We start from the raw sequence: 19,999 nt of genomic DNA, 5'->3' as shown, positions 1-19,999 counted from the left end.
GTAAAAAATACATACTTTTATCCACTTCAATCATAAGCAGAGGATGAAACATCAGCACAATGCAATAGACACTATGTACGCGTTTCAGGTGACAGGGAACATCAGACCTGAAACGCGTAGATAGTGTTTTTATTGTATTGTGCAGATGTTTCATCCTCTGCTTTTGATTAAAGTGAATTTTGTTTTTACTTTTCACACCTCGTTGACCTTGAATTTGTAATTCATTTCTGGTCTTCTCACACTTGACACAGCGGCTCCCTTCTGGGATTACTGCAATGGTGAGCTTGACTTTTAGCAATTTCACTAAAATCTGAAGTATACATAAAAATAGTAGATTGTCCAAGCCCATCCAATATTTCATAGTGGAGTAGTATATTGCCCATCCAGGTGTATCCACGATTTTTTATACACAAAAAAGTAAAATATAATAGATACGGCATACATTCTACTGCAAGGCAGGTTATGTTCCCATGGTTGCTCAGCTCGCAGGACCTGTGATGACGTCTCGGTCACATGACCGTGACGTCATGGCAGTTCCAACGTAAGCATAATTGTCTGGCGTTGCAAACCACAACCTTGGTTGACTATTTAGAAATACCTTTTTTTTAATATTGATGGTGCATATGCAGTGTCAATATTAAAAATAGTTTAATATTTATGGCGGCAATGGATACCTGGCGGTAAAGTTTAATGACGCATGTGAAATGTGATATTTTGTATACTAATGGTTTCCTTATGTTTTCACAGAACACACAGCAGCACCCGCGAGACTGTCCGACCCTCTGGAGCGGTCCTTTGTGAAGCGCCATCTGAACTGTCGCAGCCATCCCACAGCGAGAGCAGGTCTGCACCAACACAATCTGGCGAACCGGCAGCCGGTCCATCAGATGTTCCCCTGGCCGAGGCCTCTGGCGTTCCTTCCTTCGGGTCTTCCCAACAGCGTCAGCGGGCCTCGGACAGGGCGCCCATGTCCGAATTTTTACATCTGAGCACCGTATTTCAGAATGGTTTCAAGGCGCTGTGCGATAAAATGTGCAATATCGAACAGCGTCTTGAAAACATCGAAACGGATCTCTCGAGGCCGGCCAAACATTTTTTTTAGTGCCATTCACAACGGCATGGTTGAACATCTTACGCCGGAACTCCAGATTTCGTTCATGCAGGGCTGCAACAATTTATATGTCAGTGCTCTGCAGCAGGCTCGGGTCATGCAGTCAGCGACAAATATGCCCGCAGTACCATCGCTGGCTGCCATGACTCCGACTCCTGCTGCAGAGCACCACCACAGAGCTCCGCGTGCTGAGGGCCACCGCCACCGCCACCACAGAACAGAGCCCCAAAGTTCTGAGCCTGACAGGCCTTCAAGGGGACACAGACGGGGTGCCGACCCACACCCAGAGGGAGAGAGGAGGAAAAAGAAGAAGAAGCGAACGACGACAACAACAACCAGTACGTCCTTGGCTATGGCTGCTCCCCTAAGTACCACCAGAAAACACCCCGGGTCGACCCGGAGCACACCAAGTACCCAGGCTGGGTCTACACGGAGCACACCCAGTACCCAGCCTGGGTCAACGAGGAGTACACCATCAACACAGCCTGGGTCGACCCGGAGCCGGAGTAGCCAGCCAAGGACACTGGTCGTCCCTCCTCCTCCCTCACCTGCTACTTTCCACGTCTCACCACCATCCACTTCCTGGATTGATGTCGGCATCCCGTCTAGTGTGATAGAGTATGCTGCTTCCTCCCCCTCGTCCTCCTCCTCCTCCTCGGTCTCCTTTACACCCCAAAAAACTGTGGGATATGAATCCCCTTTAGTTGCGGATATTGGTACCCCATAAAAACATTTTCCCAAATTTTATTTCTGTACCCTAAATAAATTTGTTATATTTTTTCAAAAAAAATTTGTTTTTTATTGTCTCAAATAAAGTTTGCACCAAATCACACCTTGCGCCGTACACACAAATCTTGTCTTTGTAACACCTGATGTGCAATGTGTGACAATATTGTATCACTTTGTTATTTCCTTTTTTTATAGGGCTGTCGCTCATTGTACTCAGATGTTACAAACACAAACAGCATTGCTCAATATGTCAAGTTTTTTACAATGTACCATCACACAACGATTTCAGTATAAAGTTGGTTTCTTCTGTGTAACCAACGTTATCTTTTCTGAAATCGTAAAACGATTGAGCACCTGCTGTGAGTTTTTTGGTGTCAGCGAATGATTTGGAATTTTTTTTGGACTGATCAGACGCTGTCATTGTTGGATCGGCGAGTTTAGACCGATCCAGCGATGTCTTTGTTTTAAACAAGGGAATATTGGGTTACTAGCGCACTGTTTTAAACACTCAAATAAAAAGTGAACAATAGCCCACAAATATAAAAAGGTGTCTACCACGTCCCTCGCCGTCATCTTTCCGCACTGACACTGTGATTAACGCCCGTAAAGCTGAGCACACCGTTGACTTAATAATAAACGCTGTGCTGTGCTTTAGGGCTGCCACAGTACGGGAAGTTGACGGCGATGGACGTTTCACACACCGGAGTGTAAGGTTTTTTTGTAATTTTTAAAATTACATTTACAATGGTAAACATCGTGAGTGTGGCAAAGCGCTTTTACCCAGATTACACGGGACTTGCTCTTTTTTGGTCGCTGGAGAGCTGTCTGTGTGACAGCTCTCCAGCAACCACGCGACAACTAAACAACGATCTCGATCCAGTCGTATCACTGGTCGGTATCGTTGGATAATACTTTTATTAATGTACCTTAAGATTATTGGTCAAGTGAGGTGGAAGCAATGTTCACAGTGTCGCCACTATTTGACTCAGGACGATTTCTACCATCCTGAGTACAATAGTGTTAACTCTGTAGAGTTTTGCAAACATGATCGTCTCCCTCCTTGTCAAGCCAGGTTCCATATGCAAATAGTCTGCAGGATTAAAAATGCTTGACAAGGTGGGAGCCAATCATGTTATTATACGTCAAAACTATGGAACACACAAATTTTGTGTGACACACATTACTTTCAATATTGGATTTTACAATTCTATTATTACTATGAAAAAACGTATAGGAGATTTGTTTGGTGAAAACGGAAAGGCACAAGAACTTTATTTCAAAACACAACGCATTAGAAAATCAGGGGACATTATAACAATAACCAAACATAGGATGGTTAAATGACATGGACTACACGGTGTTTACATGACATCATAACACGAAGAATTAAACCATTTGATCTTGCCATGAAACACGCCCAACATCTGAAACAAAGTATGCAGCAAATTGGTCCCTCATATGAGCAATCTCCACAGTTGTCCGCAGAGGATGAGCTTGGTAATCAGGCAATGGATTTGGAATGGGTTCATCAAGTTCCACGTTGACACTCTCTTTATCAATAATAAAATTGTGGAGAACCACACCCGCCTTCACCACCTCATCCACTGTCTCAATTTTCAAATTTATGGCGGATCCTAAGATACGCCATTTGGAGACCAGGATGCCAAAGGCGCACTCCACAGTTCTTCTGGCCCTGGACAGTCTGTAATTAAATATAGTTTTGGTGCGGTCCAACCCACGACTTGAGTAAGGTTTAAGTAGGTTGCCACTCATTTGAAAAGCCTCATCACCAACAACAACAAATGGCAGGGCCGGGCCGTCGGTGTTGGGAAGAGGTCGTGGCTGGGGGAAATTAAAATTGTTATTGTACAATCTTCGGCCCATATCAGACTCCTTAAATGTCCGTGAATCATTTGCACGACCAAAAGCTCCAATGTCCACAGCGATAAACCTGCAGTCCGCACCTGCAATTGCCATCAGCACGGTGGAAAAGTATTTTTTATAATTAAAAAAAAGAGATCCACTTCTTGAAGGCTTGGTAATCCTAATGTGCTTCCCGTCCACGGCTCCAATACAGTTAGGGAAAGAACACACTTGTTCAAATTTTTGGGCGTTGGCAAGCCAGATTTCTCTTGTGGGGATGGGTAAAAATTCCTCCCGGAGGTTGTCCCACAATGCGCGGCAAGTGTCGGCAATAATCCCAGACAGTGTGGAGACTCCAATCCGAAACTGGAAATGCAGTGATCTCAATGTCTCTCCGGTAGCCAGGAAACTGACAAGAAGATAAATAAATAAATATAATTAATTAAATTGGTATGAAAGAATTTTTCATTTTTAATTACAATCCCCCACCCCACAAAATCAAAACACGTTACTTTAAAAAATGGCAAGAACATATAAATCCTTCACATTCCATTACGTACCGTAGAGTCACCAGCAGACGTTCCTCAGGGGAAATCGATTTACGGAGCTGCGTGTCCTGCCTGGAAATGGTTCCTTCCACCAGACGCAGCAGATATCGGAAGCTGTCTTTTGACATCCTGGTGTATTCAAAGTATTTGTCCTGGTTCTCATTTAATTCGCCAGACAATGGTAGGCTCCACGACTCTCTCGGACTTCCACTATAGGGTGTAGCCAAAAACGCCGACGAATCCTTCTCCGTAGTTTGTCTCTTCTCCTCTGTTCATGACAGGCAAAAGCATAAGCTATAGCAAGGGCTAATTCCAGCTGAAAAATGAGGTAGATACTCTCCATGGGACGATCCATCTTGATGCTCTATGGTTGGAAATAATGTATGCCGGGGTATATATACCACTATTACATTAATACCCACCCCCATCTACCCATTGGTGGCATTATCGATTGTCTAGACACTAAACCCACCCTCTTCTATTCATTGGTGGTGTTATCTAGTGTCTAGACACTAAATTGTGTGTAAAGATCTAATCAGTGTTTGACAACGCATGCGTCGTAAAACGCTGCGTTTTTTGTATAAACGCACCAAAAACGCTGCGTTTTACGACGCATCCGTCCGACGCTTGCGTCAAAAAAGGTGCGTTTTTGCGTGCGTTTCCAAAGCGTCGTGCGTTGCGTCGGCGACGCTGCGTCGCATGACGCTAATGTGAACGTAGCCTAACACTGGTGTTGCATATCCTGATGATGCTGCTGAGGCTGTGAAACATGTTGGTGGGACATCTGTAATGTTTGTTACTATTTTAATGCACATTTTACAAACTAGCAATGTTGAGAAGTTACTCTGTAGCCCTATCTCTATATCATAATTAAAGTAAGTTTAGTGCTGTTTAATTTATAGAGTCATCAAATAATATTGGTGACCAGAGGCAATTTTTAATCTCTATTACCCTACTATGAATTTGATTACAGAAAGGAAACACTAAGGTTTAAGAATTGCATATGAATAAGTTTTAGTTGGCTATTAGATTGAGATGAGATTATTTAGATGAGAAGTTGCCCTCTTAGGGCTTATTTGAATTAATTCCCCTCGCAGCCCATGCTTTTTTCTCAGTGTACACAGCACTTAAAGGGAACCTGTCACCCCGAAAATCGCGGGTGAGGTAAGCCCACCGGCATCAGGGGCTTATCTACAGCATTCCGTAATGCCGTAGATAAGCCCCCGATGTTACCTGAAAGAGGAGAAAAAGACGTTATATTATACTCACCCAGGGGCGGTCCCGCTGCTGGTCAGGTCGGATGGGTGTCTCCGGTCCGCTGCGGCGCCTCCCATCTTCATTACAAGACGTCCTCTTCTGCTCTTCAGCCACGGCTCCGGTGCAGGCGTACTTTGTTCTGCCCTGTTGAGGGCAGAGGATAGTACTGCAGTGCGCAGGCGCCGGAAAGGTCAGAGGCCCGGCGCCTGCGCACTGCAGTACTTTGTCTGCCCTCAACAGGGCAGAGCAAAGTACGCCTGCGCCTGAGCCGTGGCTGAAGATCAGAAGAGGACGTCTTGTAATGAAGATGGGAGGCGCCGCAGCGGACCGGAGACGCCCGTTTGACCGGACCAGCAGCGGGACCGCCCCTGGGTGAGTATAATGTAACGTCTTTTTCTCCTCTTTCAGGTTACATCGGGGGCTTATCTACAGCATTACAGAATGCTGCAGATAAGCCCCTGATGCCGGTGGGCTTACCTCACCCGCGAATTTCGGGGTGACAGGTTCCCTTTAACAAGCTGCAGAAAATATCAGATTTATTAGCAAAGCAATCCAAAAACAGTGATGTTTGGGTCGAAAGGACCTTCTTCAGACAGATTGCATGTGGTACACTGCATGTTACAGTGTGGTGTGGAATAGGGATTCAATGCCCATAGAATTTGCACAAATCTTATGGGCATTGAATCCCTATTCACCACAGTGCTGTTCAGTGTCAGACTGGAGCACCTTGGGCCCTCCAGACAAAATCATTCTTGGGGCCCACTATGTAGCTACATAGAAATAAATACAAGACCACCAATTGTGCAGTAAAACACGCTAATATCAGGGTATAATATAAGGTAGTACAAGTCTTAATTATGTAGCAGGGGTTGGGGTAAGCCCCCTCATGGAATATAATATAGCCCCTCATAGAATATAATGTACTTTCCCTCATAGAATATAGTGTAGCCTCCCTCACAGAATATAATGTAGCCTCCCTCACAGAATATAATGCAGCCCCCCTCATAAAATAATGTAGCCCCCTGAGAGAATATAATGCAGCCCCTACTCATAGAATATAATGCAGCCCACCTCATAGAATATAATGCAGCACCCCACAAAATATAATGCAACCCCTTCATAAGGTATAATGCAGTCCCCACCATAGAATATAATGTAACACCCTCATAGGGTATAATGCAGCCCCCCTCATATAGTATAATGCAGCCCCCCATAGAGTATACTGTAGCCCCCTCATAGGGCATAATTGCTGCCCCCCTCATATAGTATGATGCAGCCCCCCAGAATATAATGTAGTTCCGAGAGAATAATGCAGTCCCCTCCACAGAATATAATGTAGACCCCTCATAAAGTATAATGCAGCCCCCCTCACAGGGCATAATGCAGCCCCTGTCCACCCCCATCATTGTTCTCACCCTCCACCCCCATCATTGCCTTCTCCCCTTTCCACCACCTCTATCATTGCGCCCATTGCGTTCTCCCCCACAACCCCCATCATTGCCCATTCCACCACCACCATTATCTTTTCCACCACTACCATTATTGCTTTCTCCCTCACCACCCCATCATTGCCGATTTCAAAACCCCATCATTGCCCATTTCACCACCTCCATCATTGTCTCCTTCCCCACCACCCCATAATTGCCCATTTCACCACCTCCATCATTGCCTCCTTCCCCACCACCCCAACATCCTTCTCCACCACCCCATCATTGCCAATCTCCAATACACACAGCACAGCACCACTCTCTCTCACTCACACACAGACTAAGCACCAAACTACATACACATACACCACCGCAGCACTCTCTCACACTCACACACAAAGAACCGCACTGCACCACATACACGCACGCAGACAGACACACAGGACCACTCAACTCTCGCAGCACATCCCGGCAGCCTCTTCTTTGTCGGCAGCTTTCTGTCTGAAACAGCCATGCGCTGAATGATGATGTCATCCAGCTGTGCTGTGTCAGACAGGAAGCACCGGGCAGGAAGCAGGATGCCAGGATGTGCTGCAAGAGGTGAGTGGTGCTGTGTGTCTGTCTGCATGCGTGTGTGTATGTGGTGTGGTGCTGTGTGTGTGAGAGAGTAGTGTGGTGGTGGTGGGGCTTTACATGCGGGCAGTGTTAGCTGCAGCCTGCGGCTAACACTGTCAAAAGAAGAAAAAGAGGCGACTATATAATCTGCACACCACCAGTCAAATATATGAAAAAAGGAACTAACTTTATTGGTAACAAATGCTAAAAACAATTAAAAATACAGAAGAAACTCCCCCATACGGCCTGTTCATAGTGCAATCTGCATGTATAGCCAAAATAACCCACATGGCACTGAGCAAAAATACATGTACAATAAAATATACTGCTGGGTAAAGTATGGAACACACATCCTATAGGAAGAATATACCGGTAAGCCCTTTGATTGTGCTAGATCCCAGCAAATAATAAGGCAAAAACAAGATCCCCAGTAGGCTGCTGATATGTGGGTATTGCCCCAGGTATGAGGGGGCACCAGCCCCGATGCACAGTGCAAAGTGGCTATTGATGCAAGTAAGAAGGGATATAGCAGCCGTGGAAATCCTGGCAGGACCACAGCCCAAGAAGTATAGAGAATTGCCTGAGAATCACCTGGAATAAGGAAAGTAACCTAAGCGGCCAGTGGAAGAAACAGGACCGGATGGTGGGAGGACACAACGCGTATCGCGGTTTCTAAAACCGCTTCTTCAGGGGAAGTGACTTACCAACGCCAGCGGCGTCCTTTTATGTCAAACAGCACGGTCATAAGTGGGCACTGGTGTGTGGCCTGCTGCCGGCCGGAAACGGAGAGGCTGGAAATGAATCAAGAGGAGGAGGTCAGATGAACCGGCAAGATAGCGCATCCGCAGAGAGCAAAAGAGTGCATACAGTGGGCAGACGTCTCTGCCCACACTGTTCTATTGCGCACGTGATGATCAGAAGGCTGACAGTCCGCAGAAGAACAGGCTAACACTGCCCGCTATCAAAGTGATATGGTATTCACTCCTCTCCACGCCCATGGGGGTGAGGAGAAGCGTGAATATTCATTTCTCTTTATCAGCAGGGACTAGAATGGCTTCCTGTCACCCGCTTATGCTTCACTGGCACAGACAGGGCCGCCATCAGGGCATTACAGCCGTGACTGGCATATGGGGCCCGGTGAGCAGAGGGGGCCCGCATCGGGCCCCGTCTCATCTGCTCACCGGGCCCCCCCTGCAGGCGCTGCGGCACACTATTGACGTGCGGGCCTGCGCCCGCACATCAATAGTTAACAGCCGCTAGCCAGTCTGAGGCTGGCAGCTGAATAGGGCCGCAGTGCGCACTCGCCGGCGTCTGACGTCATGGTCAGCCGCCGTGCCCGGCGAGTGCGTCTGTGTGGAGCCTGGAGGGATCTGCGCCCGGCGCAGGAGCATGGCCAGGAAAGAACTCGTGTTTTTTTTTTTTTCGAGAGCGGCGATCCAGGGGGGACTGGGGGGCAGAATGCTGGACACACAGGGGCAGAAATGCTGGACACAGTGGGGCAGAATGCTGGACACAGTGGGGCAGAATGCTGGACACAGTGGGGCAGAATGCTGGACACAGTGGGGCAGAATGCTGGACACAGTGGGGCAGAATGCTGGACACAGTGGGGCAGAATGCTGGACACAGTGGGGCAGAATGCTGGACACAGTGGGGCAGAATGCTGGACGCACAGGGGCAGAATGCTGGACACAGTGGGGAAGAATGCTGGACACAGTGGGGCAGAATGCTGGACACACAGGGGCAGAAATGCTGGACACAGTGGGGCAGAATGCTGGACACAGTGGGGCAGAATGCTGGACACAGTGGGGCAGAATGCTGGACACAGTGGGGCAGAATGCTGGACACAGTGGGGCAGAATGCTGGACACAGTGGGGCAGAATGCTGGACACACAGGGGCAGAATGCTGGACACAGTGGGGCAGAATGCTGGACACAGTGGGGCAGAATGCTGGACACAGTGGGGCAGAATGCTGGACACAGTGGGGCAGAATGCTGGACACAGTGGGGCAGAATGCTGGACACACAGTGGGGCAGAATGCTGGACACACAGTGGGGCAGAATGCTGGACACACAGTGGGGCAGAATGCTGGACACACAGTGGGGTAGAATGCTGGACACAGTGGGGCAGAATGCTGGACACAGTGGGGCAGAATGCTGGACACAGTGGGGCAGAATGCTGGACACACAGTGACAGGGGCAGAATGCTGGACACACAGAGACAGGGGCAGAATGCTGGACACACAGTGACAGGGGCAGAATGCTGGACACACAGTGACAGGGGCAGAATGCTGGACACACAGTGACAGGGGCAGAATGCTGGACACACAGTGACAGGGGCAGAATGCTGGACACACAGTGACAGGGGCAGAATGCTGGACACAGTGGGGCAGAATGCTGGACACGGTAGGGCAGAATGCTGGACACAGTGGGGCAGAATGCTGGACACAGTGGGGCAGAATGCTGGACACACAGTGGGGCAGAATGCTGGACACACAGTGGGGCAGAATGCTGGACACACAGTGACAGGGGCAGAATGCTGGACACACAGAGACAGGGGCAGAATGCTGGACACACAGTGACAGGGGCAGAATGCTGGACACACAGTGACAGGGGCAGAATGCTGGACACACAGTGACGGGCAGAATGCTGGACACAGTGACAGGGGCAGAATGCTGGACACACAATGACAGGGGCAGAATGCTGGACACACAGTGACAGGGGCAGAATGCTGGACACACAGTGACAGGGGCAGAATGCTGGATACACAGTGACAGGGGCAGAATGCTGGACACACAGTGACAGGGGCAGAATGCTGGACACAGGGGCAGACTGTGAGACCCTGGGGCAGAATGCTGGACACTGGGGCAGAATGCTGGACACTGGGGCAGAATGCTGGACACAGTGACAGGGGCAGAATGCTGGACACAGTGACAGGGGCAGAATGCTGGACACAGTGACAGGGGCAGAATGCTGGACACAGTGACAGGGGCAGAATGCTGGACACAGTGACAGGGGCAGAATGCTGGACACAGGAGCAGACTGTGAGACCCGGGGGCAGAATGCTGGACATTGGGGCAGAATGCGAGACACGGGGCAGAATGGAGATACGGGGCATGATTGGAGACACGGGGCAGGATGAAAGACATGGGGGCATGACTGGAGACAGATGGGGGAGGATTGGAGACAGATGGCGCAGAATGGAGACACAGGGGGCATAATTGGAGACAAGTGGCAGGATTGCAGACACGGGGGCATGGTTGGAGACATAGGGGGCAGAATGGAGACATGGGGCATGATTGGAGACACTGGGGGCAGAATTGGAGACAGATCGTGCAGGATCATGGGGCAGGATGGATATGATGGAGACAGATGGGACCGGATGGAGAGATCACATGGGGTGATCATATGGGGCAGGATGGGAAGATCATATGGGGCAGAATGGATACTCATGAGGGTAGGATGGGAGAACATATGGCTGACGCCAGGAATGAGACACACGGTGGCCAGGATGGGGAATATTATTACCATAGTGGCTAATTTAGGGATATTATTACTGCAGTGATGTATTTATTTTTTGAGTATACTGTTTTTAAATGAGGGGGCGGTCCTGTTACTGTATAGAGTGATACTATGTTGCCTCTTTTTCTTCATGTGGTGAAATGTAGAAGTTGTGAAAAATTAAGTAATGTATTCTACAAGCGGAGCTCGAGATAACTGTGTTATTTCCTGCAGAGACAAGTCCTGGCTGGATGAAATGATGGCGGTCTGTGCTGGATGAAAGATGAAGGACTTCACCTAGAGATGTCACTGGTGAGTCAGTGTGTTACCTATACACTGACACTATACACTGCATACTATATACAGAGCTCCTGTGTGTAATTTCACTAGTGATCACTGTATTATCTGTACACAGACACTGCATACTAAGTACAGATCTCCTGTGTATAAAGGCACTTATGGTGATAGTATGGTGCTTTTTTTAATTGATGATCAGAATTGTAGTATTCAGTCACTATGTGGTGGTAATATGTGGTCTGGATATGGTGTTGTGGTATTTGTTCCTTGTATGGGATATTATTCGATCACTGTGGTGGTAATATGTCATCTGGTCATGGTGTAGCGGTATTTGTTCCTTGTATGTGATATTATTGGTCATTTTAAAAATTGAAAAATAAATAAAAATATACCTAAATTGTATTGCATATTTTAACAAATATTTAATAGGTTACAGTAGAGTAGGGCCCGGCCAAAAGTGTCTACCGTGTTATAGTGGCGGCTTAAAAAATCTTTTGGCCAAAACAAAAGCTGCTGGCTATATGTGTGATCTGGTGATGGGAACTGTTAATGTGTGATAGGTGAGAAGTGGAGTTTTTCCAAGAGAGAGCGGTGGGACTGTGGACAGCTCGAGGGGTGGAGCCTGGAGGCGGGGCTGGGGTGGAGCCTGGGCGGAGTCTCAAGGGGGCCCCGAAAATGTTGCCAGTATGGGGCCCCGAAATTTCTAGTGGCAGCCCTGGGCACAGAGCGGGCCCCTTGACTCAGGTGCCCCACAGCCAGTGAGAGTGGGAGCCCTTAGAGCAGTGAGGGCCTTAGGCAGCTCTGCTGATCAGTATGCCGGCAGGTGTCAGTGTCTGGGCCCACCAGCGCCAGTACGACCCTGGCACTGTTACATGCAGTATTATACCATGTACAATCTGTCTGAAAAAAGGTATTTCGACTGAAATGTCACTGTTTTTGGATTGCTTTGCTCATAAATCTGATATTATTTTTCTGCAACTCGATGAGTGCCGCATTCTTTCTTCATGGAGTATGTGGAGTGATATCCTTTCCTGGCATCATATTTTTATACAGAGTGACGCACATGCTATCTATATTTTTGTCAGTGTAACCATGCAATTAGAGGAAGCACCGGTTGTTGCTATTAGGGGGTGGATGCCAACTGAGGAAAATAGCTGGCATCTGCTAAGTATGGTGCAGGCTCAGCTCCTGAACCCGCTCTATACACCCGCACTTAGCATGTGAAGGGAATGGGTTAAATTAGACCTACAAGGTCTCCCAACATGCTTGTTAGGTAAACATGAATCACTGGAATACAACTCTAGCAACAGTGTGATTTTTACAATATACTAATGAAAATATTTATTTTTAATTAAAACAACAGTGTGATTTTTACAATATACTAATGAAAATATGTATTTTTAATTAAATACACAAGAGTTAAGGAACTATGATCATGAGGAATGTATTTACTGTAATCATAATCTCTGTATTAAACAGTTTCTTTTTTCCCCTGTCTTGTATTGTATAGACAAACATTGAAGTTGGCTCATTCAAGAAACGTTTTCCAGAAACATGTAAAATAAATCTGTCAGCAGGATCAAGCCTCCTAAGTTGTACTTCTGGGCATGGAGGTCATAGGATGCTGAAAAACTTAATAAAATTATACCTTGATATCTGTGATCTGATGTCTTATACTAGAGAAACCCAGCTTTATCCTATATGTAAGCAAGCTGTTCCAGGCTATGGGCTGTACACCAATCTGCATTAGAATCTGTCTCCAGAGCTTAATTTAAATAAAAGAGGGCATTAGCAGTGTGATGTGTAATGGCTGCTATCGGCAGAGCTGTGCATAATTGACATATTTGCAGGTTCCTCTCAGGTTGAGCTTCCATCTCAAAGGCAGACAGGGTAATAAAGCAGAGCTGTGACAGCTGCAGCAAATCTGTTTGTAAGGAGACAAATTTCAGTTCTACTGCTCTGTGTTAGTTACATGTCTCATACTGGTAACTCCCCCTTGCATTTAAAATAAGCTCTGGAGGCAGATTCTCATGCAAATCAATTTCTGGATAGTTCTGAATAGTTCATCTAAATATAAGAAAAATCTTTATTTCTCTGGTATAAGACATCAAATCTCAGATATCAAGGTAGCATTTTATTCAGATTCCTATGACCTACATTCCCATTTACAGAAGATGGCTTAGGAGGGTTGATCTTATTTACAGATTTCCTTTTTTAGGGATATTCTTAAGTTTGAAAGTTATTCTCTATTGTTGGTAAAGGGGAAAACTTCCTGATCACGTGGGGTCGGACTGCTGGGGCCCCAACCAATCCTGAGAACTGTGGCTTTGAAGAGCCCCGAATGAATAGAGGAGAGCTTGATAATGGGCAAAGGAGCAGCTCCATTCATTCCTAATGGGACTGCCATAGATCAGACGAGCTCTGCACTTGACTGATCTTCAGCCCTCCTAGAATGAACCTTGGTTCTCAGGATCAGTGGAGGTCCTATCGATTGGAACCCCAGTGAATGGATTGTTCCCTATCCAATGGATAAGGGATAACTTTCAAACTTGAGAATATCCCTTTAACAAATATACATATGCTATTTCCTTTGTAAATGGCAAAGTGCTGTAAATTTATTACTCTTCAGCTATTCTCAAATAATTTCTCTCTTGACATCTGACCTAGAGTGACAGGTATTATAGTGGCTTTCAGCAAGCTTTCACATCTCTACGCTACATTATTTGAGTCTGAGTTAATGACAAATAGCTCTACTATATAATTTGGAAGTCACTGCTCTAAGTGGCATTTAAATACCAGTGAGGAAGAAAAGAAAGGTCCACTAGGGAATGAAGCTCTTGAAGAATACTATAGTTGAAATGAATGCTTGATTTACTTGCCAGTCAATTAATTTTGCCACACTCTCTCTCTGGTTCACTGGCTATAAATATGCTCCATTTACTCCAACTCAAGTAGATGTCTCTCCATTCACCCAAACACTAACCTAGGATTGCAATTTAGGACATGTGAGCAACGTCCAAAATGATGCATTCAGAAAAGAAGCAATCGATTAGTTATTATTATATGTAATTCTCTTACATCCTTTATTTCCTGAAAAGCATTAGAAATCAAAAAATCACATTTTGGAAGGTGTACACTTTGAATACAATTTTCTCCCAATAATAAGCGTATTGCATGGACAGCTTAATCTGTCAAAAGTATGGTATAGATGTACTTTATCCTTCAAGGAAATCTTTTAAACATATTTAGCTATTTATATCTTAAAAGACTTCCACTGTCCATAGGTACCAAAATATCTGGTGAACTGTCCCCCAAACCATAAGCAGCATTCATCTGTGTAGAGCGCCAATAATGGTTGTAAACATGCGCTTTACGTTTTGTAAGAAATAATATTAGTAAACAAAATATATAAATTACAGGGAACCTATCAGCTCATTCTTTTTGCCAGAACCACAGCCTCTCCCCACCCTGTTCCCCATGACAAACTCTTTATATGCTAGCCTACGGAAAGACCTGTCAGTCACAGGGAGTGGGGCAGAGAAAAGCAGCAGGGGAACTGCCTCGGCCTAGTTATCAGGGACGCATAGCCCCTGGCAAGCTTTTCAAATTACTGCATTTTCTCTGAAATGCAACAGTGTTAGGATTGCTCATCAATTTTGGATAAGTATGACACCCCGACAGATCAGCTATTATCAGCTCCAGTGATGTCTGCTTGTAAACAGCACATAGAATAAAACAGCACTGTTGAGTATTTAATTAACCCCTAGAATTTAATTAACCACTTGTACTTACTGTTATTAACCAGTTCCAGATGTACAGGTACATCAAGATGATCAGTGCCAGGAGCTTGGCTTTACTCACAGACGAGCTCCTGCAGCAGACTGCTAAGATCAGTGCCAGTACCGATCTTGGAAATTTAACCCTCTAGATGCCAACAGTGACCGCATGACAGTATCTATAAGGTTGTGAGAGGAAGGAGCTCCTTCTCTCACTCCATCGGCTACTCAATCACAGGACTGCAGGGTGCCAATGGTTACTATGGTAACCCGAGGCCAAGTGGGCTCCAAGTCTGCTAGCAATAGTGGCCTGATAGGCTTTGCCATTAGCAGGGTCTAACAAACCATATGCAAGTGTGAAATAGTATTCAATTTCCATAGTGGGACTAAGTAAAGATAGTAACAAAAGTTCAATAATATGCATAAAGAAGTTAAAAAAAAATCACGTAAAATGTTTTGCCCTTAAAAACAAAGTATTTACATAAAACCAAAAAATAACAAAGAATTGTTATCTCTGCATCTAGAGCAATCAATGCTATAAAACTGTCACCGTAAGCAGTATATGGAACACTGTACAAAAATAAATAAAAAAAAAAATGCCAAAAATGTTTTTCCATTGCCACACAAAAATGGAATAAAAAGTGATCAAAAAGTTGTATGTGAAAAAAAGTATCACTGAAGGACGCTAATGCTAGTCATGCAAACACCCATTTTCAGGTTATTATCACAGAACCCAATTAGTTAATAAGTAAAATGAAAGGGCATATAAGGCTTTTTTCTATGAGCTTTATATACAGACTACTTAAAGAAGACTCTATTAATAACATACTTCACAACGGACAAGCCAAGTCTACAGTACATAGTGTCATAGGATGCCCTATTTTTATGCATGAAGAAGGAAAATTCTGAAGAGTTCACAAACTTTCAAATGTAAATAATTAGGAAATAGGTGTTTTTATGCTAACATTCCTCTTAATCAGAAAATAATAAAAATCTGTTTTCTTCTTTATAGTAATTAACATTTCTCTTACAAAACATAAAACACTTATTTGTTTGTAATCATGAAAATTCAACCCATGTTTGTGAGTCGAAAAAATAGGACAAAAATGTTCTCTCATCAGCGTAAAAAGCTCTGTCTTTGTGTTACTGCTTTTTTTGTTATTGATGGTAAAAACATAGATAGAAATATCTTTATTAAAGTGCTGATTGCAGGATTGCTCACTATTACTAGAGCCTGAAGAAGAGCTGGACTATATCCTTTAATTTATCCATAAAACTGGTAGAGCACAACAGGACTTTTTTTTTAATGCTGAAAAACTGAACACCTTTTTGAAACATTTTTAATGCACTTATTTTGCACATTTTTGGTTTTTAAATAAACTCAAGGCTAACTAAAAAAAAAATCAAAGGAAATGTGCTTTGTAATTTCTGAATATTTTAATTTAAAGGTGTCAATTGTTTGAGTGATGATTTGTGTTTACAAGAGTAATGCTCACCCAGCTGGCTGACTCTCAAATTCTTCTGACCACTGATCCTGGATGTCTTCAGTAGATAAATCAACATCTCTTGTTGCTGCAAAATTATATTCACTGCCTTCTGTTCCATGGAAGTAGATGGAGTTGCCATCTGATTGACAACTATGCTATGGAGACAAGAACCAGACATGACAATCTATAACAAAATAATTTATAATAATAATTTTTATGTATATAATGCCAACATATTCCAGAGCACGTGATGTATCAGCACTTGATATACATCATTAAAAAATTCAAAGAAGAGGTACACGTATCCTGTTCAAAAGCTTACAATTGTTGAGGAAATAGGGACACAAAACTTAAAAAGTGCTTATATTGTATGTTCCAGCACACTTTCATGATAAATGAAGGTATTGATGTAATACTCAATGAACAGGTCACCACCAGCAAGTATATTTCCAATTAGAAAGTGCTATAAACAAGATTAGTTAAATGTTTGTACAGATTTACAAGCCCATCTAGTCTGGAATGAGATTTCAATGTTAAGTCTGTTTCTAGTTCTGTGCAAAAAAGCATATTTACTGTATAAATAAAAAAAAATACAATTTCCCAATATATTTTCATAATACTTGAACTAATATACTCCATTTGGTAAATAAAGGACAAAGTAAAATGACTGAATTTGCAACCTAATTATTAAAAAAATATTCTTTATTGATACAATGTAAAAAATGTGGGTAAGGGTGGAAACAAATACACAGGGAACAAGAAGAGGACGCAATGCATTGGGAACTGGTGAAATTATATAATAAAAATTAAGTAGAATATAGCAGCACAAAAAAGTTAAAGATTGATAGTAATACGAGTCTGCTGGTTTAGATACCACAGTATATTAACCCCTTTACCCCCAAGGGTGGTTTGCACGTTAATGACCAGGCCAATTTTTACAATTCTGACCACTGTCCCTTTATGAGGTTATAACTCCGAAACGCTTCAACGGATCCTGGTGATTCTGACATTGTTTTCTCGTGACATATTGTACTTCATGATAGTGGTAAAATTTCTTTGATAGTACCTGCGTTTATTTGTGAAAAAAACGGAAATTTGGGGAAAATTTTGAAAATTTTGCAATTTTCAAACTTTGAATTTTTATGCAATTAAATCACAGAGATATGTCACACAAAATACTTAATAAGTAACATTTCCCACATGTCTCCTTTACATCAGCATAATTTTGGAACCAATTTTTTTTTTTGTTAGGGAGTTATAAGGGTTAAAAGTTGACCAGCAATTTCTCATTTTTACAACACCATTTTTTTTTAGGGACCACGTCTCATTTGAAGTCATTTTGAGGGGTCTATATGATAGAAAATGCCCAAGTGTGACACCATTCTAAAAACTGCACCCCTCAAGGTGCTCAAAACCACATTCAAGAAGTTTATTAACCCTTCAGGTGTTTAATAGGAATTTTTGGAATGTTTAAATAAAAATGAACATTTAACTTTTTTACACAAAAAATTTACTTCAGCTCCAATTTGTTTTATTTTACCAAGGGTAACAGGAGAAATTGGACCCAAAAAGTTGTTGTCCAATTTGTCCTGAGTACGCTGATACCCCATATGTGGCAGTAAACCACTGTTTGGGCGCATGGGAGAGCTCGGAAGGGAAGGAGCGCTATTTGACTTTTCAATGCAAAATTGACAGGAATTGAGATGGGACGCCATGTTGCGTTTGGAGAGCCACTGATGTGCCTAAACATTGAAACCCCCCACAAGTGACACCATTTTGGAAAGTAGACCCCCTAAGGAACTTATCTGGATGTGTGATGAGCACTTTGACCCACCAAGTGCTTCACAGAAGTTTATAATGCAGAACCGTAAAAATAAAAAATCATATTTTTTCACAAAAATTATATTTTTGCCCCCAATTTTTTATTTTTCCAAGGGTAAGAGAAGAAATTGGACCTCAAAAGTTGTTGTCCAATTTGTCCCGAGTACGCTGATACCCCATATGTGGCAGTAAACCACTGTTTGGGCACATGGGAGAGCTCGGAAGGGAAGGAGCGCCGTTTGACTTTTCAATGCAAAATTGACAGGAATTGAGATGGGACGCCATGTTGCGTTTGGAGAGCCACTGATGTGCCTAAACATTGAAACCCCCCACAAGTGACACCATTTTGGAAAGTAGACCCCCTAAGGAACTTATCTGGATGTGTGGTGAGCACTTTGACCCACCAAGGGCTTCACAGAAGTTTATAATGCAGAGCCATAAAAATAAAACAAAATTTTTTTCCCACAAAAATTATTTTTTAGCCCCCAGTTTTGTATTTTCCCTAGGGTAACAGGAGAAATTGGACCCCAAAAGTTGTTGTCCAATTTGTCCTGAGTACGCTGATACCCCATATGTGGGGGGGAACCACCGTTTGGGCGCATGGGAGGGTTCGGAAGGGAAGGAGCACCATTTGGAATGCAGACTTAGATGGAATGGTCTGCAGGCGTCACATTGCGTTTGCAGAGCCCCTAATGTACCTAAACAGTAGAAACCCCCCACAAGTGACACCATTTTGGAAAGTAGACCCCCTAAGGAACTCATCTTGATGTGTTGTGAGAGCTTTGAACCCCCAAGTATTTCACTACAGTTTATAACGCAGAGCCATGCAAATAAAAAATATTTTTTTTTCCACAAAAATTATATTTTAGCCCCCAGTTTTGTATTTTTCCAAGGTTAGCAGGAGAAATTGGACCCTAAATGTTGTTGTCCAATTTGTCCTGAGTACGCTGATACCCGATATGTGGGGGGGAACCACCGTTTGGGCGCATGGGAGGGCTCGGAAGGGAAGGAGCATCATTTGGAATGCAGACTTAGATGGATTGGTCTGCAGGCGTCACATTGCGTTTGCAGAGCCCCTAATGTACCTAAACAGTAGAAACCCCCCACAAGTGACCCCATATTGGAAACTAGACCCCTCAATGAACTTATCTAGATGTGTTGTGAGAACTTTGAACCCCCAAGTGTTTCACTACAGTTTATAACGCAGAGCCGTGAAAATAAAAAATCTTTTTGTTTTCCCACAAAAATTATTTTTTAGCCCCCAGTTTTGTATTTTCCCAAGGGTAACAGGAGAAATTGGTCCACAAAAGTTGTTGTCCAATTTGTCCTGAGTACGCTGATACCCCATATGTTGGGGTAAACCCCTGTTTGGGCACACAGGAGAGCTCGGAAGGGAAGGAGCACTGTTTTACTTTTTCAACGCAGAATTGGCTGGAATTGAGATCGGACGCCATGTCGTGTTTGGAGAGCCCCTGATGTGCCGAAACAGTGGAAACCCCCCAATTATAACTGAAACCCTAATCTAAACACACCCCTAACCCTAATTCCAACGGTAACCCTAACCACACCTC

At 44.1% G+C, this 19,999-nt stretch overlaps 1 protein-coding gene across 4 annotated transcripts in view; it reads right to left on the bottom strand.

Moving 5' to 3' along the window:
- RELN (reelin) overlaps positions 1-19,999 on the bottom strand; it is a 1,116,896-nt gene that overhangs the window by 409,093 nt on the left and 687,804 nt on the right. For all 4 annotated transcript variants that reach the window (XM_069765109.1, XM_069765110.1, XM_069765107.1 and 1 more), the window contains exon 11: positions 16,617-16,762. In XM_069765109.1, the coding sequence (XP_069621210.1) occupies positions 16,617-16,762 (146 nt within the window). The remainder of the gene's footprint in view (positions 1-16,616; positions 16,763-19,999) is intronic.

The sequence above is a fragment of the Ranitomeya imitator genome, chromosome 4 (assembly GCF_032444005.1).
Source record: "Ranitomeya imitator isolate aRanImi1 chromosome 4, aRanImi1.pri, whole genome shotgun sequence".
Taxonomy (NCBI): Eukaryota; Metazoa; Chordata; class Amphibia; order Anura; family Dendrobatidae; genus Ranitomeya; species Ranitomeya imitator.
This window is presented reverse-complemented; position numbering and strand designations above follow the sequence as displayed.